Source organism: Pyrus communis, chromosome 5 (genome assembly GCF_041283825.1).
Source record: "Pyrus communis isolate YQ-2024b chromosome 5, ASM4128382v1, whole genome shotgun sequence".
Classification (NCBI taxonomy): Eukaryota; Viridiplantae; Streptophyta; class Magnoliopsida; order Rosales; family Rosaceae; genus Pyrus; species Pyrus communis.
Genome location: NC_142569.1, coordinates 4,841,785 through 4,864,776, shown reverse-complemented (window position 1 = coordinate 4,864,776; position 22,992 = coordinate 4,841,785). Strand labels below are relative to the sequence as shown.

Genomic DNA, 22,992 nt, shown 5'->3' with positions numbered 1-22,992 from the left:
CTAAAGAAAAGAAACAAAAATATTTAATTATATAAGAAGGATGGGTAGGAAAGAGACACATCATGAACCGCACGGACCATTAAGTCTAATCCCATTAATTAAAACTTTTAAATGCCCCTCAAATCCTTGCTTCAATTGAATTAATTAAATAAATAAATATAAATCACCTCCAAAAGACACTTTATTTAAGTTGGGAAGGTGAGTAAGTTCTCAACTCGACATTTGGGTGGCGGGAAAGGCATTTTATTTCTTGTACTTGATTTTTTTGAGGAGAAATTGTTGGTGCTCTCTTTTTGTGATGGATTCTAATTAGCCCTAACCCTCCTGCTTAACTTTTAATTACAATCTTACCATTTCGAACACTAATTAATTAATGGGTTCTTCATAAATATGCCTCCCATAACTCCATCACATTTTTTTTTTAGAGAAAAACTCTATTACATTTTAAAAATATTTTAAATTCTTGTACAAACGTATCTATAAATCTTGATATCAATTAACGGATGAGCAAAGCATTCAAACCAATTGCAGGAAAATACCACAAAACCCTTGTCTCACTACCCTCACAATACTGAAAGCGTTTGTGTTGTAATTCTCGCTTTTCTCTTACAAACCCTTTAAAATCCTATTTATAGCTATAATTTTAGGTTACAAAAGAAACTTAAAAACGTAAAACATTTTTCAGTGAGAGCAACTTTGAATGATGAAATTGAATTGAAAATTCAATACAATGTTACCAACTTTTGTCCAACTATTGGTGTTTGAAACTTTAAAATTTGGGTAATTAGTGTTTAGAAAGAGTGAGAGAACATAAAAAGTATAAAATGTGAAAAAGTAATTTATATGTTTAGTTAGAGCAATTTTTCATCGTACAAGAAGTTGACGGGGGGCAACTGCCCCAAGTTCATGGCCTTGAAGATATTAAACCGACGGGCTAAATTGGCAAAGTGGTTTGTGCCTCGCCAACTGGTCACAGAGAAATAACTGCACAAGTACACACCCAAGAAATCAATCAAGATGCAAATAAGTGAGGCAAATTAACTTGTTTCTGATTAAATGACACATTAGCAAATAGCAACCTAGCTAGCTACTAATATATATATAAATAATTTTATATTCGTAGTATCTAATTTAGGATTCAGAAGCCTCTCGATTTTATAGCTTATTTAATTAAGGGATCTAAAGAGGTCGGATTTCACTTGGGAAAGAAATTTTTTAGTTGAATAATGTTATCTTGAACTAATTATACATGTCTGATATAAAAATAAAATAAAATATTTAGGGCATTTCTTATAATTCATTGTATCTCGAGTTCAATCATTTTCAAGTTTAAAACGTAATTTACAGTCGTAATACCGCTTTTAATGATAAAAAAAGAAGTTAGAAGTGAGAAATAGATATTTAATAATTTTGAAAATATACAGATATTTGCATTGGCCGTAAAAAAAGAAAAGAAATGTAAGATACGTAATTTTCTCATAGGATAGTGCTACACGCTCTTGTTAACTTTTTGCTATTGATTTTATTTAATTTATTTGATCCAACGACCGAAAATTGAGAGCGGCATATGAGAAGTAAAAATGATGTGTGGATAATACTACTCTTTCTCATATTGAAAAGAAAATGCGTGAAAATTCAAATAAATGTGAATTTCATTATCTTAAAGGATAGGACGGTAACGCAACAATTACCTCAGAAATTATTTATTAGGGTAACTTTGGAAAACTACTGTGACCTTGTGTGAAAGACAAGAGGCATGAGTCGAACTGATAGGTCTAAAATAATATGATAAAATATTTGTTTTTATATATCAATTAGTGATGGTGAAAAAATGTATATATCAATTAGTGATGGTGATCCAATTTTTAGAATTAAACACGCACATTTCTCGTAGAAAATACACATTTTAAGTTCACATGCATTCTAATATTTGAAATTAGAGTTTTGCTAGGAACAATTACTCACCTTCCACAATCAACCATTGATAAGTGAGGTTTGCACTAAATTGCAATAAACATTCATTAATTCGTGCATGAACGACATTTGTTAACTTTTGCTTTGTTCGGTTTTTTTGTTGATTGCTAGCCGTTTATAAGTGTCACATCCCGGCCCGGGGCGGATCACTTCCCGGGCCCGCTCCACCACCGTAGCACGATATTGTCCGCTTTGGGCTTACCATTCCCTCACGGTTTTGTTTTTGGGAACTCACGAGCAACTTCCCAGTGGGTCACCCATCATGGGATTGCTCTAGCCCCCTTCTCGCTTAACTTCGGAGTTCCTACGGAACCCGAAGCCAGTGAGCTCCCAAAAGGCCTCGTGCTAGGTAGGGATTGAAATATAGATTTAAGGATCACTCCCCTGGGCGATGTGGGATGTTACAATCCACCCCCCTAGGGGCCCGACATCCTCGTCGGCACATTTCCGGCCAGGGATTGGCTCTGATACCAATTTGTCACATCCCGGCCCGGGGCGGATCACTTCCCGGGCCCGCTCCACCACCGTAGCACGATATTGTCCGCTTTGGGCTTACCATTCCCTCACGGTTTTGTTTTTGGGAACTCACGAGCAACTTCCCAGTGGGTCACCCATCATGGGATTGCTCTAGCCTCCTTCTCGCTTAACTTCGGAGTTCCTACGGAACCCGAAGCCAGTGAGCTCCCAAAAGGCCTCGTGCTAGGTAGGGATTGAAATATAGATTTAAGGATCACTCCCCTGGGCGATGTGAGATGTTACAATAAGTGTGGGTGTTATAGTGGGGTCTACCCTGAGTTTGGCCAACTATCATCTATGTATACATGAGTTACATCTATCAGTTTTTAATTTTAGCTACATATGATGTATATCTCGATATTTTAAAAAGTTTGACAATATTCAATAGATTGTCAACAACATATTAATAGATTTGATCTTAATTATGTAGTTCAAACTCCTCATTCCTTCAAATGAAGAAAAATACACAACATAATTTTAACCGTTCATTTTTATAGTTTTATTTCTTGTTGGAATTTATAATTAGACAAAAAAAAACAGAAATAATAATAAAACTAACAAACGAAAATAAATGGCAATAGAGGTAAAAAGGAAAGAGAAGAGGGGCAAAAGGGAGAGAAAGAGTATATCTATAAAGTGGAGAGAACGGCGGTGTGTGCTGTCCTTTACCGATAAGGCCGGTGATTTGCTCAAATGGGGAAGATGCAAACAACTCTCTCTCTCCTCCTCCATCTCTCTCATCTTCTTCCAGTGTTTAGTTCAACTACTACTTAATCCTCTCAAACCCCAGTTTCCATTTTTCTGTATTGAAACCTCTCCCTCTACTTTTCATCAATTTCTCACATTTTCTCTGGTTATTTTCTTACCCGCCAATCACCACCATCAGCAACCCTAACTCGCTTCCACCTCCCAACCCATCTCCAGTTCTCAGCTCACAAACACATATGCAGCGTCTGTGAGTCTTTTTCTCGCTCAAAATTTCAACTTTCTGCGGATAAAGCTCAAATCTGTTTACTTTTTGTTTCTGGGTTATTCAGTTAATGGTGATTTTCTGAACTTTTCAGGCAGTCTGGATTTGTGTGCGAAGTGTAACTCTTGCATCTTGGGAGGAGTTTAGGTCATCTCATCAGTCTAATCTTGATTTAGCTTAAATTTAGCATCTTTAATTGTAATTAGTGTTAATTAGGTTGTCATTAATATGGGGTTTTGAGTTTGGAGGTGGAGGAGAAATTGGGAAGGATAAAGTTTAGAGATTTTGTTCTGATTGGATGGGTTTTTTGCAGCAAAGGAACTGATCCCATCAAGTTTGAATGCGCAGATCTGAGAGCTTTGGATGCCAAAATCTCAAACTGCTTATGAATCTGCAGACAGAATCACACTGCTCCATTTCTGCTGTCTGTACGTTTGTTTAAGTTGCAACAATCAGTGATACCTTGACACCTGTCTCTACCAAATCAAAACCCACAACACTGTTCAAGGTTTGAAATTTCTCATATTTTATTTGAGCTGCCAATTATCTTTTCTTTTATTTTAATTTTTTTATTGTTTAATGTGTTTTATTGAGCTTAATATACAGGAGAGCACGAATACGTCTCGCATTTTTAGGGCAACAAAAATAAAATTGTTTCAGATTTACTGCTTCTGCTTGAATCTGAAGCAGAAAAGGGATTACATATTAATTCTGCTTTTTTTGGTTTCTAACTTAGGTTATATTCAAAAGCTCATCTTCTTTAAAAACCCTTTTGTTAGGTTTAGGCATTTAGTTTTTATTAGCTTGAGATCTCTGAAAGCTGGGTTTTTTGTGTGTAAATGTGTAGTGTATTTAGGCATCTGATCAACTGCTTTTACTTGCTTCTGTATTGTGATGTATTTTGGGTAAATTTTCTTACTTTTTCTTTACATTTATGGAATTAAAAATGGAAATGAAATATGAAAATTTACTGTTGATTTTTTATTTTTTTTTGGCAGAGCTGATAGACTGTGAAGGGTAAAACTGTGCAGGCTTTGGTTTGCTGCTTTTGAAAGCACACTGCAGGAACTGCAAAAAGCTTTCGAGAGAGAGAGAGTCTCTCGCCTGACTTTGACCGTGATATATCAGCACCGTAAAAAAGGCCTTTTTAGTACTACACAGTCAAAGTACCCTCTCTGAATTATCGTCATCAATGCATAGTACACTGCAACCCCACCTCCTCCTCCAGTCCTCCCCCTCTTTCTCTCTCTAAAACCACTCCCTCCGTCCCCCAAATTCAACCCCTTTCTTTCTCTAGAGAGAGCTAGTGGTGCAGAAGGATAAGAACGAACCAGAGCAAGAGAAAAGAACGTCCCAAAATTGAATGAGTCTTTGTTTGAGAAAGGCATGAAACTACTGCTATGGAGGTGGAGGAGATACAAGCCAGCAACAAGTTCCCAAGAATCGGAAACGGCAGCAGCAGAGATCACAAGCCATCACCCGAAGACGACGACAATCAAGACCCATCATGCCTAGAACTCAAGAGGGACGCCGCCACCACAGCCGCAGCCGATGCGGGCAACCGTCTCCGCGGTTGGCACCACTCCCGCATCATCCGCGTTTCCAGAGCCTCCGGCGGCAAAGATCGGCACAGCAAGGTCTGGACTTCAAAAGGGTTGAGAGACCGGAGGGTCCGGTTGTCTGTAGCCACCGCCATTCAGTTCTACGATCTCCAAGATCGGTTAAATTACGACCAGCCCAGCAAAGCAATTGAGTGGCTGATCAAAGCCGCCGCCGATGCCATCGCTGAGCTCCCTTCTCTGAACAATTCTTCGTTCCCTGACACGCCTAAGCAGCTCAGCGACGAGAAGAGGGCGAGCTGCGAGCGTGGAGGGTTTGATTCGGCAGAGATTGAGTTCGATCAGAACTACAACCAGAATCAGAACCAGACCGGGAACCAAAGTCAGCACCTTTCCTTGTCGAAATCCGCTTGCTCCAGTACTTCCGAGACCAGCAAGGGATCCGGGCTGTCCCTTTCGCGGTCGGAGGTTCGGGTGAACCGGTCCAAGGCCCGGGAGCGGGCAAGAGAAAGAGCCGCCAAGGACAAGGATAAAGAAAGTAAAGAAAGCATTGAGTCAGCTTGCCAGCACAACATAAACAACAACATTTCCCAACAAAATGCTTCTTTCACTGAACTTCTCACCGCGGGCATCGGCACTGCTCACAACAACAACGATTCTCCGACCGCATCTGCTCATCATCATCAGCAGAATCATGGCGGCGGCGGCGGTGAGCCCATTTTGTTCCACAAGGCACCAGCACCAATGGATTACTTCAGTCCCGGGCTTCTTGGGTTGTCCTCGGCCCGGACTCATCAATCGGCCGGATTCTCCAGACAAATCCATTTGGGGATGAACTCTATTCCGCAGACAATGTCGCTTGTCTCCCCGTTCAATGTGTCCGGGGAACATCATCACGGACATCACAGTTCGGAGCTTCAGCACTTCTCGTTTGTTCCCGACCTCATCCCGGTCACGACCTCGACGGAACCGGGCAATGGCGGTGACTACAACCTGAACTTTTCGATCTCTTCTTCCGGCGGCCTTGCTGGTTTCAATAGGGGGACCCTTCAGTCCAATTCTTCCTCTTCACCGTCTCTTATGCCTCATCACCTTCAGAGGTTTTCTCCCATAGACGGATCGACCAATGTACCCTTCTTCATCGGAGCTGCTGCGGCCGCAGCCGCGCCAACCATGGAGAATCACCACCACCACCACCACCATGAGCAGCACCACCAGCAATTCCCAGGTGGATTTGATCGCGGCTTGCAGCAACTCTACGGCGACGGAACCCGGCATTCAGACCACAAGGGCAAAGCAAAGAACTGATTTGTCTCAACGATCAGTCAACCTATCAAAGCTTCTTTCTGGTAAACCTTCACCAATCTGATTTTCTTTTTCTTTTTTTTTTTTCCCTCCAAATATAATATACATTTTATGCTTCTTACTTTTGCATTGGTTGGTTGCTTCTCTATTTCTGTGCTTTTTTTTGCCTCACATATGAGTAGCTAGCCTAGCTAAAAACCTAGCTTATACATATGTGTGTGTATATCTACATATATAATTGTTAATTTCGCACAGAAGTAGGGTTTGCTTGCTTTTCTTGGTAATCATAAACAAGTAAGGCATTGGGCCAAAGGTTTGATGGAGATATATGTTTTTAATTGCAATGTTTTCTGTCTGCTTTTGAATCCTGCATGGATTGGAGTGAATGGGGGGGATCGGCTGGTTGTCTCCTCGTTTGTTCTCTTGTTTTGGTTTCCTTCTCTCTTAGCATATGAGGTCGTCCATGGATGGCTGACAGGTGTTGGCATTCACCTGGCTCAGTCCATGTGGTTTGTCACTCGGAGGAGGCTTTTGCTGTTCTCGTTAGCTTTAGGATTGTTTAATTGTTCTTTTCTGCCCTTCCGTGCTGCGCCACACTGCTCGGCGGACTGTCGGCCTTTACTTGTATATAATTTGCATGGAGTTGTTTTTGCGAATTAATTAGCATGGTGAATAATATTGGAGAGCTAACTTTCAACTTTGTTTGCTTAGCATTTTAGCAATTAGCATGAGCCCTAACTAGCTAACATTTTGGTTAAGGGATCCCAGGCCCGTAGGCGGGCATTTGCATTAATAAATTAAGTTGCTTCGATCTGTTTTCTCTCAAATGTTGAAACATTAGAGTACATGTATATGTGGAAAAAAAAAAAAAAAATCCTATTTGTACAAACGTTGTAGCGGTTTTTGACACTCATTTTATCCGTTTCCAGTCCTATTTTTATGCTTTAATTTTACTGTACTCAATTACTAAAAACAAGGAACCACGAGCTGGTGGCTCAATGGTAAATGGTGGATTACGAGGCTTCCTTATAACTAAAAACTGGAGGTCTCGGGTTCGAAACCCGCTACTAGTGTGGAAGCGAGCCTTGTGGCCGGGGGAGGCTAAAATGCCTTTGTGAGTCTTCCCGACCCCTGGAATAGGTGGATAATTGTGGCTTGCCACTCGTCCCACTTAAAAAAAAAATTACTAAAAACATGGTGGATTGACATGGAGAAGAAATATGATAGAGGTTAAAGGGAAAGGAGCAAAATATTTATAAATTTCAAACTAAAATATGTTTTGAATAGGTTTTTGTTTCGTTTAGTTTTATTAGTTCTCACTCATTTCCTCCTCGACTTTCTTCTCTACTCTCTTTCTTTAGTGATTGCATAAGAGTTAAACATGAATTAATAGTTGGTACGTCTGTTGTAGTTTGTTTCCGGCTCAAAAGTGTATACCTTTTTAGCTGTGAGATTTTATCACACAAGACCTTAGTTTTTAATCTTAGTGGAACATAAACTCTTAATTTATAGGTTGTTGAGATATTTCTCCGATGTGAGACCTCAGTTGCTCATCCCTGGCTTGCATTGAGCTACACCACCACAACTTCAACTTCAATATAGTTGAAGCTCCTCTATTGCCATACATATATTGTTGAGTAAAAATATACTTTTTCTTCTTTTGAAATAAAAATTATTCAATCAAACATTTCCCATAAATCTGTGTTAAAGTGGGTCATTTGGGGATGGGAGACATGGATACAAAATTAACATTCATTCTTGTTTATATATAGTTTTTTGTTTGGTTGATTCCAACTTAAAATCTTTTAAAATACTATTAAGCAAGGGTAGTTGATTATTTTGAAATATTTCTTACTAATATGTTTACTTTCCAAGGGATTCCATATTTGACAAAGAAAGTGCTATTCACACACCCATTTTAACCTCACACATCCTTTTTGACCATTAATCTTCAATTCATTCAATCCGACGGTCGAAAAGTGAGAGGAGTATGTGAGAAGTAAAAATAGGTGCGTGGATGGCGCTATCCATTTGACAAATATGGTGACAGAATCAAATAACTGCCATTAATAACAAAACTAATGCAATAACAAGTAAGCTTCACGTAATCAAATTTGTTTTTTTTCCTCTGTTTTGTTTTGTTTTGTATTGGTTAGTGTTGCAAATTCTTGTTTTAAGATTTTCTCCGTCTCGTTCTACGTTTTGCTGAAACATGTACTGAAACAGAAAAGAATTTCATGAGATGCATGCTTAGTCAAAGGAATATTTTCAAAGTCCTTAGATGTTCTTGTATATATTCCAAGAATTCCTGTTCTGGATAACTTTTTATCTTTGTTAGCAACACATACCACACACCACGCACCTTAAACCTCAAACCACAAAACCACCATTAAACATAAGAACATAAATGACAATAGTATTTCCCAGGAAACAAAACCTCTCACAGTAGCGTCGTCAAAGCCTCGTAAGATGGCCGTTGGAAGAAAGATACGAACGTGTCGTCTTCTTCTTCATCTTTCCTGCATTCCTTGCTTTAATACTTGTACTGATGTTGCTAGTTGAGTAACTACTTAGTCGGATAAAATTAAGCCTCATGGTTTCTAGAATTTCTTAGTCGGATCGAATTATCCTTGTAGTATTTCAAACCCTAGTCCATTTCAGCAGTGATCAATCCTTGGTAGTGTTTCTATTGCTTCATAGTCTGCCTTTAAAAGTGCGGTCGAGATTTGAACTTTGAGTTTATTACAAAGTTGCATTTTCCCTTGAGTTTATTGCAGGCTTTGTCTTATTTCAAAGTTGGATTTTTTAATTCATGCATGGTAATTGCAGTGATAATGTTTAATGCAGGAAACTGAAGCTAAACAAGTAGTGGTGGAAAGCTGTGGGGGGAATAGCATGTAGTTTTCTGCATCGGATGATTGCTAATATTTTTATCCTTCTGAAATTGTTGCTATTTCTGCTTTTAACCATTTTCCAGTTCTATATTTTCGGCTATATATATATATATATATATTTATCCGTCTCTGTGTGCGCAATAGCAATAGCATTGTCTGTGTTGAAGAAGATGTAACTGACAATTCGATTGAAGTTATATATTCTTTTTCTCATTTTCTTGCTCTGCAAGTCATCTTCACTGTATTTGGTTATTGAAACATGCATGCTAAGTTGGCAATCTTCAAATCTTTTATGTTGAGTTAGGCTAGTTAGTTGACTAAGGAAGTGTGCTCGCTTTTTCTCAAGGAAGTGTGCTCGCTTTTTCTCAGGCCAGTCAAATCCTTCTTTCATTTGACTAGTTCAGGCTTTACATTATATGTTTTGGTAATCGTCAAATCTTTAATGTTACGTTAGGCTAGTTAGGTGACTAAGGAAGTGTGCTCGCCTTTTCGCAGGGCAGTCAAATCCTCATCATTTGACTAGTTTAAGCTTTACATTATATGTTATATATATATATATATATATATATATATATATATATATATATATAGACATATATATTTCGTCTTTTAAAAAGAAAATCTTTGCAAGTCAACTACATTGAGGGCTGAAATATTTTATTTTGACCTCTCATTTTCACCCAATTTGTACGCATATGATTTATATGCATATCAAATGTGAAATAATGTAACTTGAAAATTAGAGCAAATAGTGGAATTAAGATTATCTCTAGTTCTCAAACTTCGGCGCTGATAGACTTAGTTGTCTGGACAATTTAAGAGAGATGTATGAGGGAGAGAGAGATGAGGGCGTAGTGTTGTGTGTTTGGGGGGTCTAGTGAGCTAATAGAAGCTGCATGATTTAAATTGAATGGTCTGTAGTGCTCAATTCGTCATCTCCTGAATTTGAGATCAAGGGATGATCTAACTCTAGTAGATATGACATTCATCTTTAAATTTGTTTAGCGATATTACTAGTTTGAAATTGAAACACAAATTTTCCCAATAAAGTTTGATGTTGGAAATCAATTGAGAGCAGGCCCAAAAATCCCTTAAGTCTATTACTTAGTCCCAAAAGTTCCTTAGGTGTACGAAGTAGGCCCAAAAGTAATAAGGCTTAAGCAACAATAAGTAAGTGGACCCTTGTGGGACGGACATACTTTCTTGACTAGCTAGCCTCGCTTACATCTTTTAAGTGAAAAATTATTGTTATTAGTTGATACATCCATATATTGGATTATATTCTAGATAGGGCATTTTTTTCATTTTTCAACTTAGGATGTCGAAATGCATTTTTAGTTTGTAGCAGATGCCTCACCAAGTTTTGGAGGCAACTGAAACTAAAAATAAGAACTAGAATCGAAATAAATAAACTCAAACCCTTAATTAAGGAGGTTGATGATCTTCTAAACTCCAGAAATCCGTGGGATTCGTGTTACCAATCTTACTCTTGCTATAGTACGTCTATCTATTTATTAATAGTTTTTTCTATTAGTATGTATTATTTAGACACGCTTCGATTCTAGTGTCCGGCGGATATCGGGATGAGCATGTGCTGACCGACACTCGAGGGGTGTCACAAGTCATCCTACCGTGCTTATGATAAGAATATGAGAACATGAGAATGCATGAACATGTTCAGAGCATATGCATGATAAGCTAGCTTGCGTAACAACACCCCCCGACACTCGGGGGTGACACAAGTCATCCTACCGTGCTTATGATAAGAATATGAGAACATGAGAATGCATGAACATGTTCAAAGCATACACATGATAAGCTAGCTTGCGTCACCCCCCCTCCCTCTTAGACATGTTCAGAGCAAACACATGATAAGCTAGCTTGTGTCACAACCCCACCACCCCGCCCCCCCCCCCCCCCCCCCCCCCAACAAAAAAAAAAAAAATCCCCCCTCCCTCTCGGGTGTCAGCCAACACACGGCCATTCCAATGTCCTACAGACACTGAGATCAAGATGTGTCATTTACTATGCATGTAAATTGCATGTCACGATCGATGCGCCCTAAAATGACGAAACTATGAACCAGGCCCAACATATGGTTACATGAATTAAGCCCAAAGAAGTAGAGTTATTAGTTGAAAGTACTTTTTTCAGAAAAACAAAAGCAGCATGTGTCGAAATGCTACACTTCTTAAGCACTTTTCAGAAAGCTTGTTGAAAGTAGTTTCATTCGTTTGAGAGCATCCAATGAAAGTAAGTTTTGCTTTTGCACATATTAAAGCACATATTAGCATCAACCGGAACATTTGCACTTGTTCAATTAGAGAAATTGATTATTGGGCTTCATATTTTTATTTTCCAAATGCACACTTGTTACAACAACGGTATTATTAGTAACAATGTGCGAAAGCGTGAACATTAAAAAAATTTCGGATGAAAAGTATTTTAGTAAGCGTCAAATTGTGATGTGGTATTACTAACTACTCATGTTATAATGCATTGATAAGTTCATTACATATCATCTATATCATTCACCTGTTATATAACTTATGATTAACGATGTTATGCAGTGGTGTGGTTGCAATGTTGAAGTAAAATAATAGTAATGAATAACGTAGAAGAGAAATAGAAATGAAAGATGTACATCATGGCCCTAAGTGAATAGGGTTGTTTGGAGTGCAGGTTTTAGTTCACGTGGATTGTGAATTTGTGGGTGTACAAAGCAAAGAAATTTCACATGATAATAAACAGATAAAGGTGGGAGGACAACCAGCTCGGATATCAAAATTAAATTGAATTGAATTAAGTAACTAATCATTCTCCACCCAAAATTCATCTTTCTTTCTTTCAAAGGAAAATAATGAAAATTAAAATAAATAAACGTGGCTGAGGAACGTTACCCTAATTTTTCCGATTTAAGATATATGCAGAGAAATCTCTAGATCTTATTGTCCAAAGCCAAACAACAAGAAATTCAAATCGTTCAAAGGGGAAAAATTCGGACCTTTGTTTTGTATGAGATGGGTCCAAAAAATGGTTAACGAGGACCACAAATAGGCATTTTTTTTCATGCTTTATTTAGCGCCTAATCTAATCGCACAAAATTCAACCCACTTGAGCAGAATATTTTTTGTATAATTATTTTATAAACCACCTGTTTATCTATCGGGAGACAAAGCATTTGTTAACAGATCAAGAGAATAAATAATTCCCTCTTTATTTTGGAGCCACAAAAGTGATGTTTTATTCCAAAATTAGTTTGTAATTATTTTTCTATAAATTAAGCTTTCGTGATTGCATAAAAAGAAAACTTATAAAAAGAGTTTGAAAACTTTAAGTTTTAACGATAAGGACAAAATAAAGAGTAAAGTGAATAGCTCAATTATTGGTTTTTTAGTATAAAAATGTTGTTTTTTGTTAAAATAAACAGTACCGAAAACTTTTTGTTAAAATTCCCTCCACATAAATGGCAAAAATAATTTTTGTGATGAAAAAACGAGTTTCCTCTCCTCGCCGAAGCAAATTCTTGTGAGACCCAGAAGCAGGATCAATCGCTCAGAACCCGTCCTACTTTGCGGGTCTCACAAACATGAATGACCGAGATCAGTCCGTACGGGCAAAACGGATCCTAGCCTAAAATGGGAGAAGAAAAGGGGACAATTACTTCATAATCTCCATTGAAGTTATCTCACAAACATTCAATCGTTGGATCAATCGGAACTTCCTGCTACCGATCCTTAAACGACAGTCATGTGAACCAAGCACGTTTCTGTTACTTACTGTAAGGATGGGAACTTTGAATGGAAGTTGCTGCGGAAACGAACTTTTGACATACATCACATAACCAGAGAGAGAGTGTCATGATACCTACAATATTCACATACATTTGGAAGAAAGAAAGGTAAAAGTTGATCACTGCAGTCCCAAAATCTTTAGAACATCAATCTCAGTTGCATGTGAGCACTCACTCTTGCAAAGCATCCAGCAGATGAAGCATTTTCAACTCTCGGCTCAAGCATACAAGAGTGGAGGATCTGCAGTGCGTGTTCCAACGGAGTATCTCTTCTTTCTGCGTCGTTCCAATCCAGATTCATTGCACAATTGAGAGGCACCGCGGTTAACTTAAGTCTTCCGATGAGGCAAAATTGTTCTCCCCTTCTCCACTTTCAACTTAATGCTGCTCCCCCATTTTCCCCCGAAGGACACTGTTTTCCCTGATAAAATCCCAAGTTGAACTAGATCAGTACCAAACCACAACCAAAAGCGGAATCAGAAATCCCAAAACATACTAGTACCATATCGCTACCTAACATTATGCATTTGATTGTTCATCCAAACTCTCGTTCGCTTATTTATCAAATGACATACTTTTAAGCTACTTTATAGATCATATTCTTGGCAATCCAATACAATTTTGGAACTTTGGATTCTGAGGAACACGCAGATCACCTTAATTACCTGTAATGCCATTAAATTTTGGAACTTTGGATTGCCAGTAAGAACAAGAACGAAATGACTGACTTCTGGTTCTAATGTACAAGAAATATTTCCCAACGTTTAAAGTCAATTAGTCATTGAATTGCAGCCGAAAGGCATTAAAACCCAAGCAACCATCCAATTCAATCCGAATCATAGGTATACGAATGCATTAACAGCAAATGTACCTGAGACACTCGAAATCGATTCAGAAGGAGTTCATCTCAAGAGAGTAAGTGCGCCTCTTGACCAGCATCTTGGCCGCCGTCCCGTACGGCTCTTCGAAGGCGGTCGAAACCCAGGACATATCAGAGGAAACCTCCTTCTTGGCGGTCAGAGATTGCTCGCTGGGCCTTATAGCAACCAAAGTCGCACCCTTTAGCACAACCCCATCAGGCAATTCCAGCTGGGGAGCATACCAGAGCCGCATGTTCAGGGCCGGCACGAGCGTCCTCTTCGAGGCCAAGGAGGCCGACAATGGCTTCACCCGCAGCTCCTCGAGCTGGTCCCTGTTCATGTGCAACACCCCCTGCCCGTCGGCATCCGTCAGAACCAAGCTGTCTAGCGTATTGTGCTCGGAAATGATGGGCTGAAGCAGGTAGTGCCGGGCGGAGGCGGCGATCAACGAGCTGATCGTCCAGACAACCCTCAGCTTCAGGCCGCCGTTGGTGTAAAACGAGTCGGGTATGCTTCCGTTATCTTCCGCCACGGCTGCGTTGTTGGTGGCGCACAACCCATCGGACCAAGTGTCCGGATAGAGCGATGTTTTGGTGGGTCCCGGGTGAATGACGGAGGAGGCGCCAAGGATGACGCAGTTGTCTAAGGTGGAGCCGAAATCGGCCTTCCACCTGAGCAAAACGCCGTCGTCGATGCCTAGCTCGCCGCTGGGAAGATCGATCCGGAGGAATCGAATCTCGTTGAAGTTCTTCAAGACTTGGGTCGGGGAGTGGTGGGTGACGCCGGATTGGTCGAGGCTGTTGCTGTCGGCGGCGGAGGAATCTGGGTCATCGACGGAGAGAACGGAGTGGGACCCATTCGGGGATCGCCGGTTGGGTCCCAGGAACTGGCCGAGCGCCTGCAGAGGCTTGACAATGCCGCTGAGGACGAGGCGGAAGAGGGCAGAAAAGGGGGTCCGGGACTTGTCGGAGGAGGAAGACGAGGAGGCGGAGGGGGAGGAATCATCGTCGGAGATGACGCAGTCGACGCGGACGACAACGTTTTCGACCTGGGGGACGAGGGAGTGGAAGCGGCGGGAAACAACGCAGCAGCGGCCGAGGGCCTTGACGTCGCCGATCTTGTTGAAGACGAGGAGGAGAAGGGAGTCCGGGAGGCGATCGAAGAGGTCGTCGTCGTCGATGGAGGAGTAGGGTTCCGGGTAGACTCTGGAGGAGAAGGTCAGATCTGAGCGCAGAGACGACATCGTTTCGGTTGGGGATTACGGGTGGGATTGGGACGGAGAGAGAAGGAGAAAGAGATCAGATTGGGGTGGAGGTGGGTAGATCTGAGGAGGGAAACGGCATGGCAGATTGCAGGTTGCAGAGAGGGATTAGAGAGAGAGAGAGAAAGAAAGACGTGGATGGGGGAAGAAATGGTGGGAGGAGGAGAAATATCCAAGCTGCTGGGTTAGGCTTCTTGTTCTGTCATATTACGATGCCCGGAGGAAAGAGAGAGCGAGAGAAATGATATAAATTAGAGGATTGACAGAGAGAGACACAATATATCATGTTTGTAAAATGCGATGGGACAAAATTTTTAGATTATATTTTGTAGGTCGATATTAATTGAATTCTTTTTTAATAATTCATAGGAAGAGTTTAATTATTGAATGTCGATCGTGTGATTTATAAAAGATAGTTTACAAATTTAATCTATTTACTGTTGCTCTGTTTGTTTTCTTGTAAAATTTATTCTTGGTTTTAGCTTCTCTACTTTTGCTGGCTTTACCCTCCTTTTTCATCCTTAACTTTGATTCCTTTTCTTGTTGGGTAAATTATATTTAAGCTTTTTTATACTTTCAATTAATCCCTTTAAATACATTTAACATGATTAAATTTTTTATAGACATGAGTATTAGACATCAAATTTTTTATAGACATGAATATTAGACATCAACTTTTTCGGTATTAGTATTATGTTTGACTATATTAATTTTTTTCGTTAGATTTAGTATAAATATGGACATAACTATAAATTATTTGACAATATAATTTTTCTAATATAATAATTTTTTTTCCATAAAAAAAGTAGAGACATTCGAACTCAATGACACGGACACTATGAACCCAACTATAACTTAAGCTATGACCCAAAAAAGGAGAAGGGCAAATTATAATGTTTTGTATTATTTTGACATAAAATGATTTTAAAAATGAAAATTCTTGTCTTAATCATGTTTATTTATTTCTAATCAAGTCTTAATATTGTTTAAAGAGGTGTGACACGAAAAAGTAAGTATATAAAGAGTGCTGGTTGTGCCCCAATATTCCCTTTTCTGATGATGAATGCTAAAATAAACAATAGTTTGCAAAGCATACTAGATGGCTCTCAAGCAAAACAAGATTTTCATTTAGATTAAAAGAAATCGCAATTTTAAAACATAATTGGTGAGGGATAATAATAATAATAATCAATCCAATATCTAATTTTACTTTATTTTATGTTATAATATTCTAAACTATTCTAATTTAGACTGTATGAGAGATCGAACTGAAAGCATGAGACTTCTGAGAGCCATCCACGATGATAAATGCGTGGATATTATAGGCTATTTGGTAAATTAATTGTTCCAAGTTAAAAATAGAATGGGACATGGAGAAAGAATCAAGGCATTTTCGTCGATTCACTGTTTATAAATAGTGGCTTTTAACTCAGTTTTAGTATAGTTATAATTACATTATACTATCTTATAATATTTTTAATAAAACATCTAATATTCTGACCAAAAAAAAATCTTTAATTTACAAGAACGAAAGACAAACTTAAGTGTGAATAACAAACACTAATCTTTGACCAACTCGAATATCAAATAAATTTCAAATTTACAAAAACGAAAGACAAACTTAAGTGCGAAGAACAAAACCTAATCTCTGACCAACTTGAATAAAAAATAAATCTCTAATTTACAAAAACGAAAGATAAACTCAAGTGCGAAGAACAAACACTAATCTCTGACCAACTCAAATAACATGTAAATCTCTAATTAAAAAAAAAAAAAAAAAAAAAAAAACAGAAAACAAACTCAAGTGCAAAGAACAAACACTAATCTCTGACCAACTCGAATAACAAATAAATCTCTAATTTACAAAAACGGAAGACAAACTCAAGTGCGAAGAACAAACACTAATATTTGACCAACTCAGATAACAAATAAATCAATTATTTACAAGAATGAAAAACAAACTTAAATATGAAGAACAAACATTAACTTCTGACCAACTCGGATAACCCACGTGGGTCCAATTTCAAGAATAATTAGTAAGTATTAGAATAATTTTAAGGTGATGAAAGTAAGAAGATGGTGGGTGGATAGGTAGGGCCGTAGGTGCTTGTGACCTAATGAAATGAAAGATGATGATTATATGGTTGGGTAAAGACAGTAAAAAGCCGCAACAAAAGGGCGCAATGGAGGTCAAGTTGGGTTGGTTCAAGGCTTTGGTCTGGCCCAATTTCATTTTTTACCATTTTTTTAATTGTGTTCTATCGTTTGGTATGCAGACGGGACGGGACGGAACGGGACGGGACGGAACGGGACGGAACGGAACGGAACGGAACGGGACGGGACGGAACGGAACGGAATGGGACGGGACGGAACAGGACGGAACACAGAGAGATTATAATTTTGTGTTCCACAGATGTGGAACGAGTCGTTTCAGGGGGTGAGGTGGAACGAAAATTCACCCAAAATTCGTCCCGTGAAACAGCTCGTTCCACCCGTTTTAGGCGCACCAAACGTGGGACGGAACGCCTTATCCCACTCTATTCCGTCCCGTCCCACGTACCAAACGGTACCTTACTAATCTATAGGTGAAATGACGTTTAGGGATGTGCTTACAACATAACCCAGCAAATAATGGCAACTTTGATTCGGATGAAAGCAAAATATGGAACCTGTTCTTTCCCATTAAATTGGGCCCACGTCAAAGGGAATAGACACGTAAGACTACACACCAGAGCTCAATCATCGGTCATTATTCTTGTAAAGTAAATTGGAGCAATGTCCCTCAACTAAAAATCCATTTCATTACCATTGGTCTCTCAACTCATCAAAATGTGTAGTTATGGTTATTTTCGTCAAATTCGTCAGAATTTTGTCAAAATGAGTTATGTTAGAAGAATCATTGCTACAATTGGGGTTCCTTAACTTATCACAACGTGTAGCTATGGTCATTTTCGTCAATTTTGTCAGAATTTTGTTAAAATGAGTTATGTTGGAAGGACTATTGCTATAATTGGGTTCAGAGTTGAGGGACCATTGCTATAATTGGGTTAAGAGTTGAGGGACCATTGCTATAATTGGGTTAAAGTAAGGGAACATTTATCTAGTCGAATTAAAGTTGAGGACCAATGGTAATGGATTTTTAGTTGAGGGATTATAGTTGTACGTTTTGATGAGTTGATGGACTAATGGTAATGGATTTTTAGTTGAATGATTATTGCTCCAATTAAATCAAAATTAAAGGATTATTGCTACAATTTACTCTTCTTTCAAATAACCTACTTATCGTTATTTTAGAGCATTGAAAAGAACCAAACCCTAAGTTGAAAAGCCCTCGTTACCAACAAATCATGAGGAAGGTCAGGATGACGACCATTCATCAACACACGTGCTACAGGCTCAAACAAAGGGCCACGATCCTGCAAGCAGACTCTAAAAATTCGCCCTCAATTCAAATTGCAACTCACCTACGCTTAAGCAATAATAGCTAATAACCATTACTCAGCCATATGATGGTGAATTTGTTTCGAACTTTGTAACACTGGCTTTCAATGATATAATTCAAACTATTCAAGAAGGATCAACAATTATGCAACTCTAATAATGTAGTCCTCTATAACAGGCAAATTGACCCAGCTTTGTTGAGTGATAGATTGCATCATAACTTATGATCGAGATGGTAGTCTTGCAATTTTCGCTAAACAATATATAGGCGTGTATATGCATTCACGAATTTAGGAATTTTTCCTCTTAAAAGACAAGATGAAGTCGCATGACACTTTAACTAGTTGCCCTTGGCTACATACCTTCACTTAGTCTCTTTAGGACATTTTGTCAATCATCTTATTCAATAATAGTTATATTCATTTAGACGTGCAGCAACTCGCAGAGGAGCGAGAGAATGTGTTCTGACAAAATGGAGATCAAGCTAAACAAAAATGAATAAAATCCATATCAATATATATTTTTTCAGATGAATAAAATCCAATAAAATTAATTCAAAACTCCAAAGTTTTCACACGTAACACTAAATACCATATAATTAATTACTTGATAATTGGCCTTGGAAGCCCGAATAAAATGCAGATTGTATCCCATCCAGGTATCACATAAGCATGTGCAATTAATTAAACTTAAGCATAATAATTAATTAATTAATTAAAACAGATCCAAGAAAAATAAAATTCACGCACGCGCACGCGCACGTTGTGGGCTCTCGCAGTATGTGTGCGTGCATCCGTACTGATGTGATAGTATCACGGTACAAACTACAAACACGAAATCACCTATTTCATTTCATTTACCACGGTTGATGTCAATACTAATATTTTTGGTCAACTTTGAGGATCACTAAAATTGAATTTAACGATCTTTATTAGTTTATTTTGTTGATGCAAGTCACACAAATTAAGAACTCATCTCTTTTTCACACAAACCAAAGGCTCATATTATATGGTCCTTAGGTTCCAAATAGTAAGATCCAGAGAGGATCTAAATTAGTGAACGTTGATCATTTAATTTGATGTAAACCACAACACGAATCAGATCATTTAACAACTTGATAGGTGTAAACTATAAAATAATAATCTTCATATTTAACATCTTAACATGCGTAAAATAAAAATAAAATTTTTGAAGTTGAGACGTATAATTCATAAAAGTCATATAAAATCCATAAATTGTAAGTGATCATTTACTATAATGGTGAAAATGAGTTGAACCATTGCATAACTTAAGTGCGAAGAACAAACATTAACTTCTGACCAACTCGGGTAATGCACGTGGGTCATTTCATGAATAATTAGTAAGTATTAGAATAATTTTAAGGTGATGAAAGTAAGAAGATGGTGGGTAGATAGGCAGGGCCGTAGGTGCATGACCGCAACTTGTGACCTAATGAAATGAAAGATGATGATTTTATGGTCGGGTAAAGACGGTAAAAGCCGCAACAAAAGGCCGCAAACTAGGTCAAGTTGGGTTGGTTCAAGGCTTTGGTCTGGCCCAATTTCATTTTTTACCATTTTTTTAATTGTGTTTTATTACTAATTTATAGGTGAAATGACGTTTAGGGATGTGCTTAAAGCATAACCCAGCAAATAATGGTAACTTTGATTCGGATGAAAGCAAAATATGGAACCTGTTCTTTCCCATTAAATTGGGCCCACGTCAAAGGGCTTAGGCACGTAAGACTACACACCAAAGCTCAATCATCGGTCATTAATCTTGTAAAGTAAATCGTAGTAATGGTTTCTCAATTAAAATCAAATTAAAGCAATGTCTCTCAATTAAAAATCCATTATCATTGGTCCCTCAACTCATTAAAATGTGTAGTTATGACCATTTTCGTCAAGTTCATATGAATGTTGTCAAAATGAGTTATGTTGGAAGGACCATTGCTACGATTGGGGTCCCTTAACTCATCACAACGTGTATCTATGGTCATTTTCGTCAACTTCGTCAGAATTTTGTTAAAATGAGTTATGTTAGAAGGACCATTGCTACAATTGGGTTAAGAGTTGAGAGACCATTGCTCCAATTGTATATAAGTTAAGTGATCATTTATCTAGTCGGATTAAAGTTGAGGACTGATGGTAATGGATTTTTAGTTGAGGGACTATAGTTGCACGTTTTGATGAGTTGATAGACTAATGGTAATGAATTTTTATAGTTGAGGGACCATAGTTACGCATTTTGATGAGTTGAGTGACTAATGGTAATGAATTTTTAGTTGAGAGACCATTACTCAAATTAAGTTAAAGTTAAATAATTATTACTACAATTTACTCTTCTTTCAAATAACCTACTTATCGTTATTTGAGATCATTGAAAGGAACCAAACCCTAAGTTGAAAAGCCCTCGTTACCAACAAATCATGTGGAAGGTGAAGATGACGACCATTCATCAACACACGTGCTACTGGCTCAAACAAATGGCTATGATCCTACAAGCAGACTCTAAAAATTCGCCCTCAATTCAAATTGCAACTCACCTACGTGAAGCAATAATAGCTAATAATCGTTGCTCAACCATATGATGGTGAATTTGTTTCGAACTTTGTAACACCGGCTTTCAATGATATAATTCAGACTATTCAAGAAGGATCAACAATTCCACAACTCTAACAATGTAGTCCTCTATAATTGGCAGATTGACCCAACTTTGTTGAGTGATAGATTGCACCATGACTTATAATCGAGATGGTAATCGTGTAATTTTCACTAAACAATATATAGGCGTGTATATGCATTCATGGATTTAGGAATTTTTCCTCCTAAAAGGCAAGATGAAGTCGCATGACCCTTTAACTAGTTGCCCTTTGCTACATACCTTCACTTAGTCGCATGACACCTTGTAATCATTTTTTTGGGTACTATAGAACATTAATTATGATTAGTGATTACCTTAAATGAACCTGGCTTCTCTGCCCTCCCAATTCCCATACACTCTCATTCCCTTCTATTTGTGCGGTCACGGTTAAGTCACGTCAACATTTTATATCACTATTATTTTTTGTCTTATTATCTCTATAAAAAAAATCAATATAAAATGTTGACATGGCTTAACCGTGACCGCACAAAATAGGAAGGGATGAGAGTGTATGAGAACTGAAAGGGCAGAGAAGCCGGGTCCACCTTAAATTGTGGTGATGGAGCATCCCATTGAGTGTAATTTTCCATTCCAACCTCATAATTATTAGGTGAATGATGCTCAATTATAATCACATATTAAAGCGTGACAATCTAGTGGTAGCGACAATAGAGGAAATATGCATAATTTGCCCCACACAAACAAGATAAGGTGCACATTATGTTCCCACTTAACCTCTTGTGCAATTCTTGAAGTTGCGTGGAGGCAGCTTCAGAAGGAGATGTGAGACAACCTGACGATTAACGTGCATCACCAATCGCTCAGTTATCTCTTACTGTATAAATTCCATACCCATTCTCAAATTTTTGTTGTTAGTTGATTGTTAAACATGTTGTGTATTCATCATTTTTAGTAAAAAATGAACTATTCGGATCAGAATCGCATGGCATCGTTGTGTATATCTGTTTAAAGAAATACTAGACGTTTAGGAAAAGTTCTTCCTCATTTTGTTCCTCTTTATCTCAAATCCCATATCATCATTTTCATATACTTGTTGGTTGTGTGTTTCTCTCTAGTTCATATTAGTTTTGTGTTTGAATTCATTTGAAAGTTATTGAGATCTACAACGAAAAAGATTTACATTAAGCGTCATGGTTGATCTTCATTTCGATGTCTCCTGCGATTAAATTGAAGAACTTTTTGTCGTTTGAAGTTGAGCATTGTAATTATTTTCATACCTTTGACACTAATTTAGAGCTTAATAACATCACATATTGAATAACTATATTCCTTTCTATCATTCGATTCATTCCTCGATGCCAGTTACTGCCATAGAGAGCAGGACCATTACCACATAGGCAGCCATTTCTTTTGGAATTGGATCCAATCTGGATTCACTTTTGTGAAGATCTTAAAAATTCTCCCATTTTAGCCATTTATCGTGTATCGTATAACTAGAAATTATTTGATTTTTTTTATTTAAAATTAAACATAAATAGTATATGACAAAAAATAACAGCATAATGTATAATGAACGATTAAAATATGAGGATATCTAGAATCCCCACAAAATAAATCCGTAGAGGATCCTCTTTCATTTCTTTTGTTGCAGCCTTTGACCAAAAATGTCTTTTTCTCGTGTCAATTTTGTTGACCTAAGGGTATCTCCACCCATCCCTCAATTGCCCTTGCAATCGATTTGAATCGCCCCTAACCCATAAAAAATTGCTCCAATTGTGGAAAAACGAGAGGGCGATTGGGCCTAGCGCTGCTGCC

At 38.1% G+C, this 22,992-nt stretch overlaps 2 protein-coding genes across 10 annotated transcripts; one reads left to right on the top strand and one right to left on the bottom strand.

Annotated features, from left to right (window-relative positions):
- Positions 1–3,128: 3,128 nt before the first annotated feature.
- On the top strand, positions 3,129–9,431 carry LOC137725595 (transcription factor TCP2). Of its 9 annotated transcripts, none has more exons than XM_088693884.1 (6): positions 3,158–3,445; positions 3,555–3,607; positions 3,809–3,968; positions 4,308–4,365; positions 4,459–6,368; positions 9,172–9,431. In XM_088693884.1, the coding sequence occupies exon 5, from the start codon at positions 4,861–4,863 to the stop codon at positions 6,325–6,327; it is 1,467 nt and encodes a 488-aa protein (XP_088550010.1). In that variant the 5' UTR covers positions 3,158–3,445; positions 3,555–3,607; positions 3,809–3,968; positions 4,308–4,365; positions 4,459–4,860; the 3' UTR covers positions 6,328–6,368; positions 9,172–9,431. The 9 variants fall into 9 exon arrangements, with proteins under 9 accessions (XP_068320432.2, XP_068320433.2, XP_068320434.2 ...); XM_088693886.1 differs by having other exon boundaries at positions 3,774–3,968; XM_068464331.2 differs by lacking the exon at positions 4,308–4,365 and having other exon boundaries at positions 3,129–3,445.
- A 3,594-nt stretch (positions 9,432–13,025) lies between these two features.
- LOC137725573 (F-box protein At5g46170) lies at positions 13,026–15,439 on the bottom strand. The gene is made up of 2 exons (XM_068464302.2): positions 13,883–15,439; positions 13,026–13,432 (listed from the first exon to the last, which is right to left on the bottom strand). The coding sequence occupies exon 1, from the start codon at positions 15,112–15,114 to the stop codon at positions 13,903–13,905; it is 1,212 nt and encodes a 403-aa protein (XP_068320403.2). The 5' UTR covers positions 15,115–15,439; the 3' UTR covers positions 13,026–13,432; positions 13,883–13,902.
- Between the last annotated feature and the right edge of the window lie 7,553 nt (positions 15,440–22,992).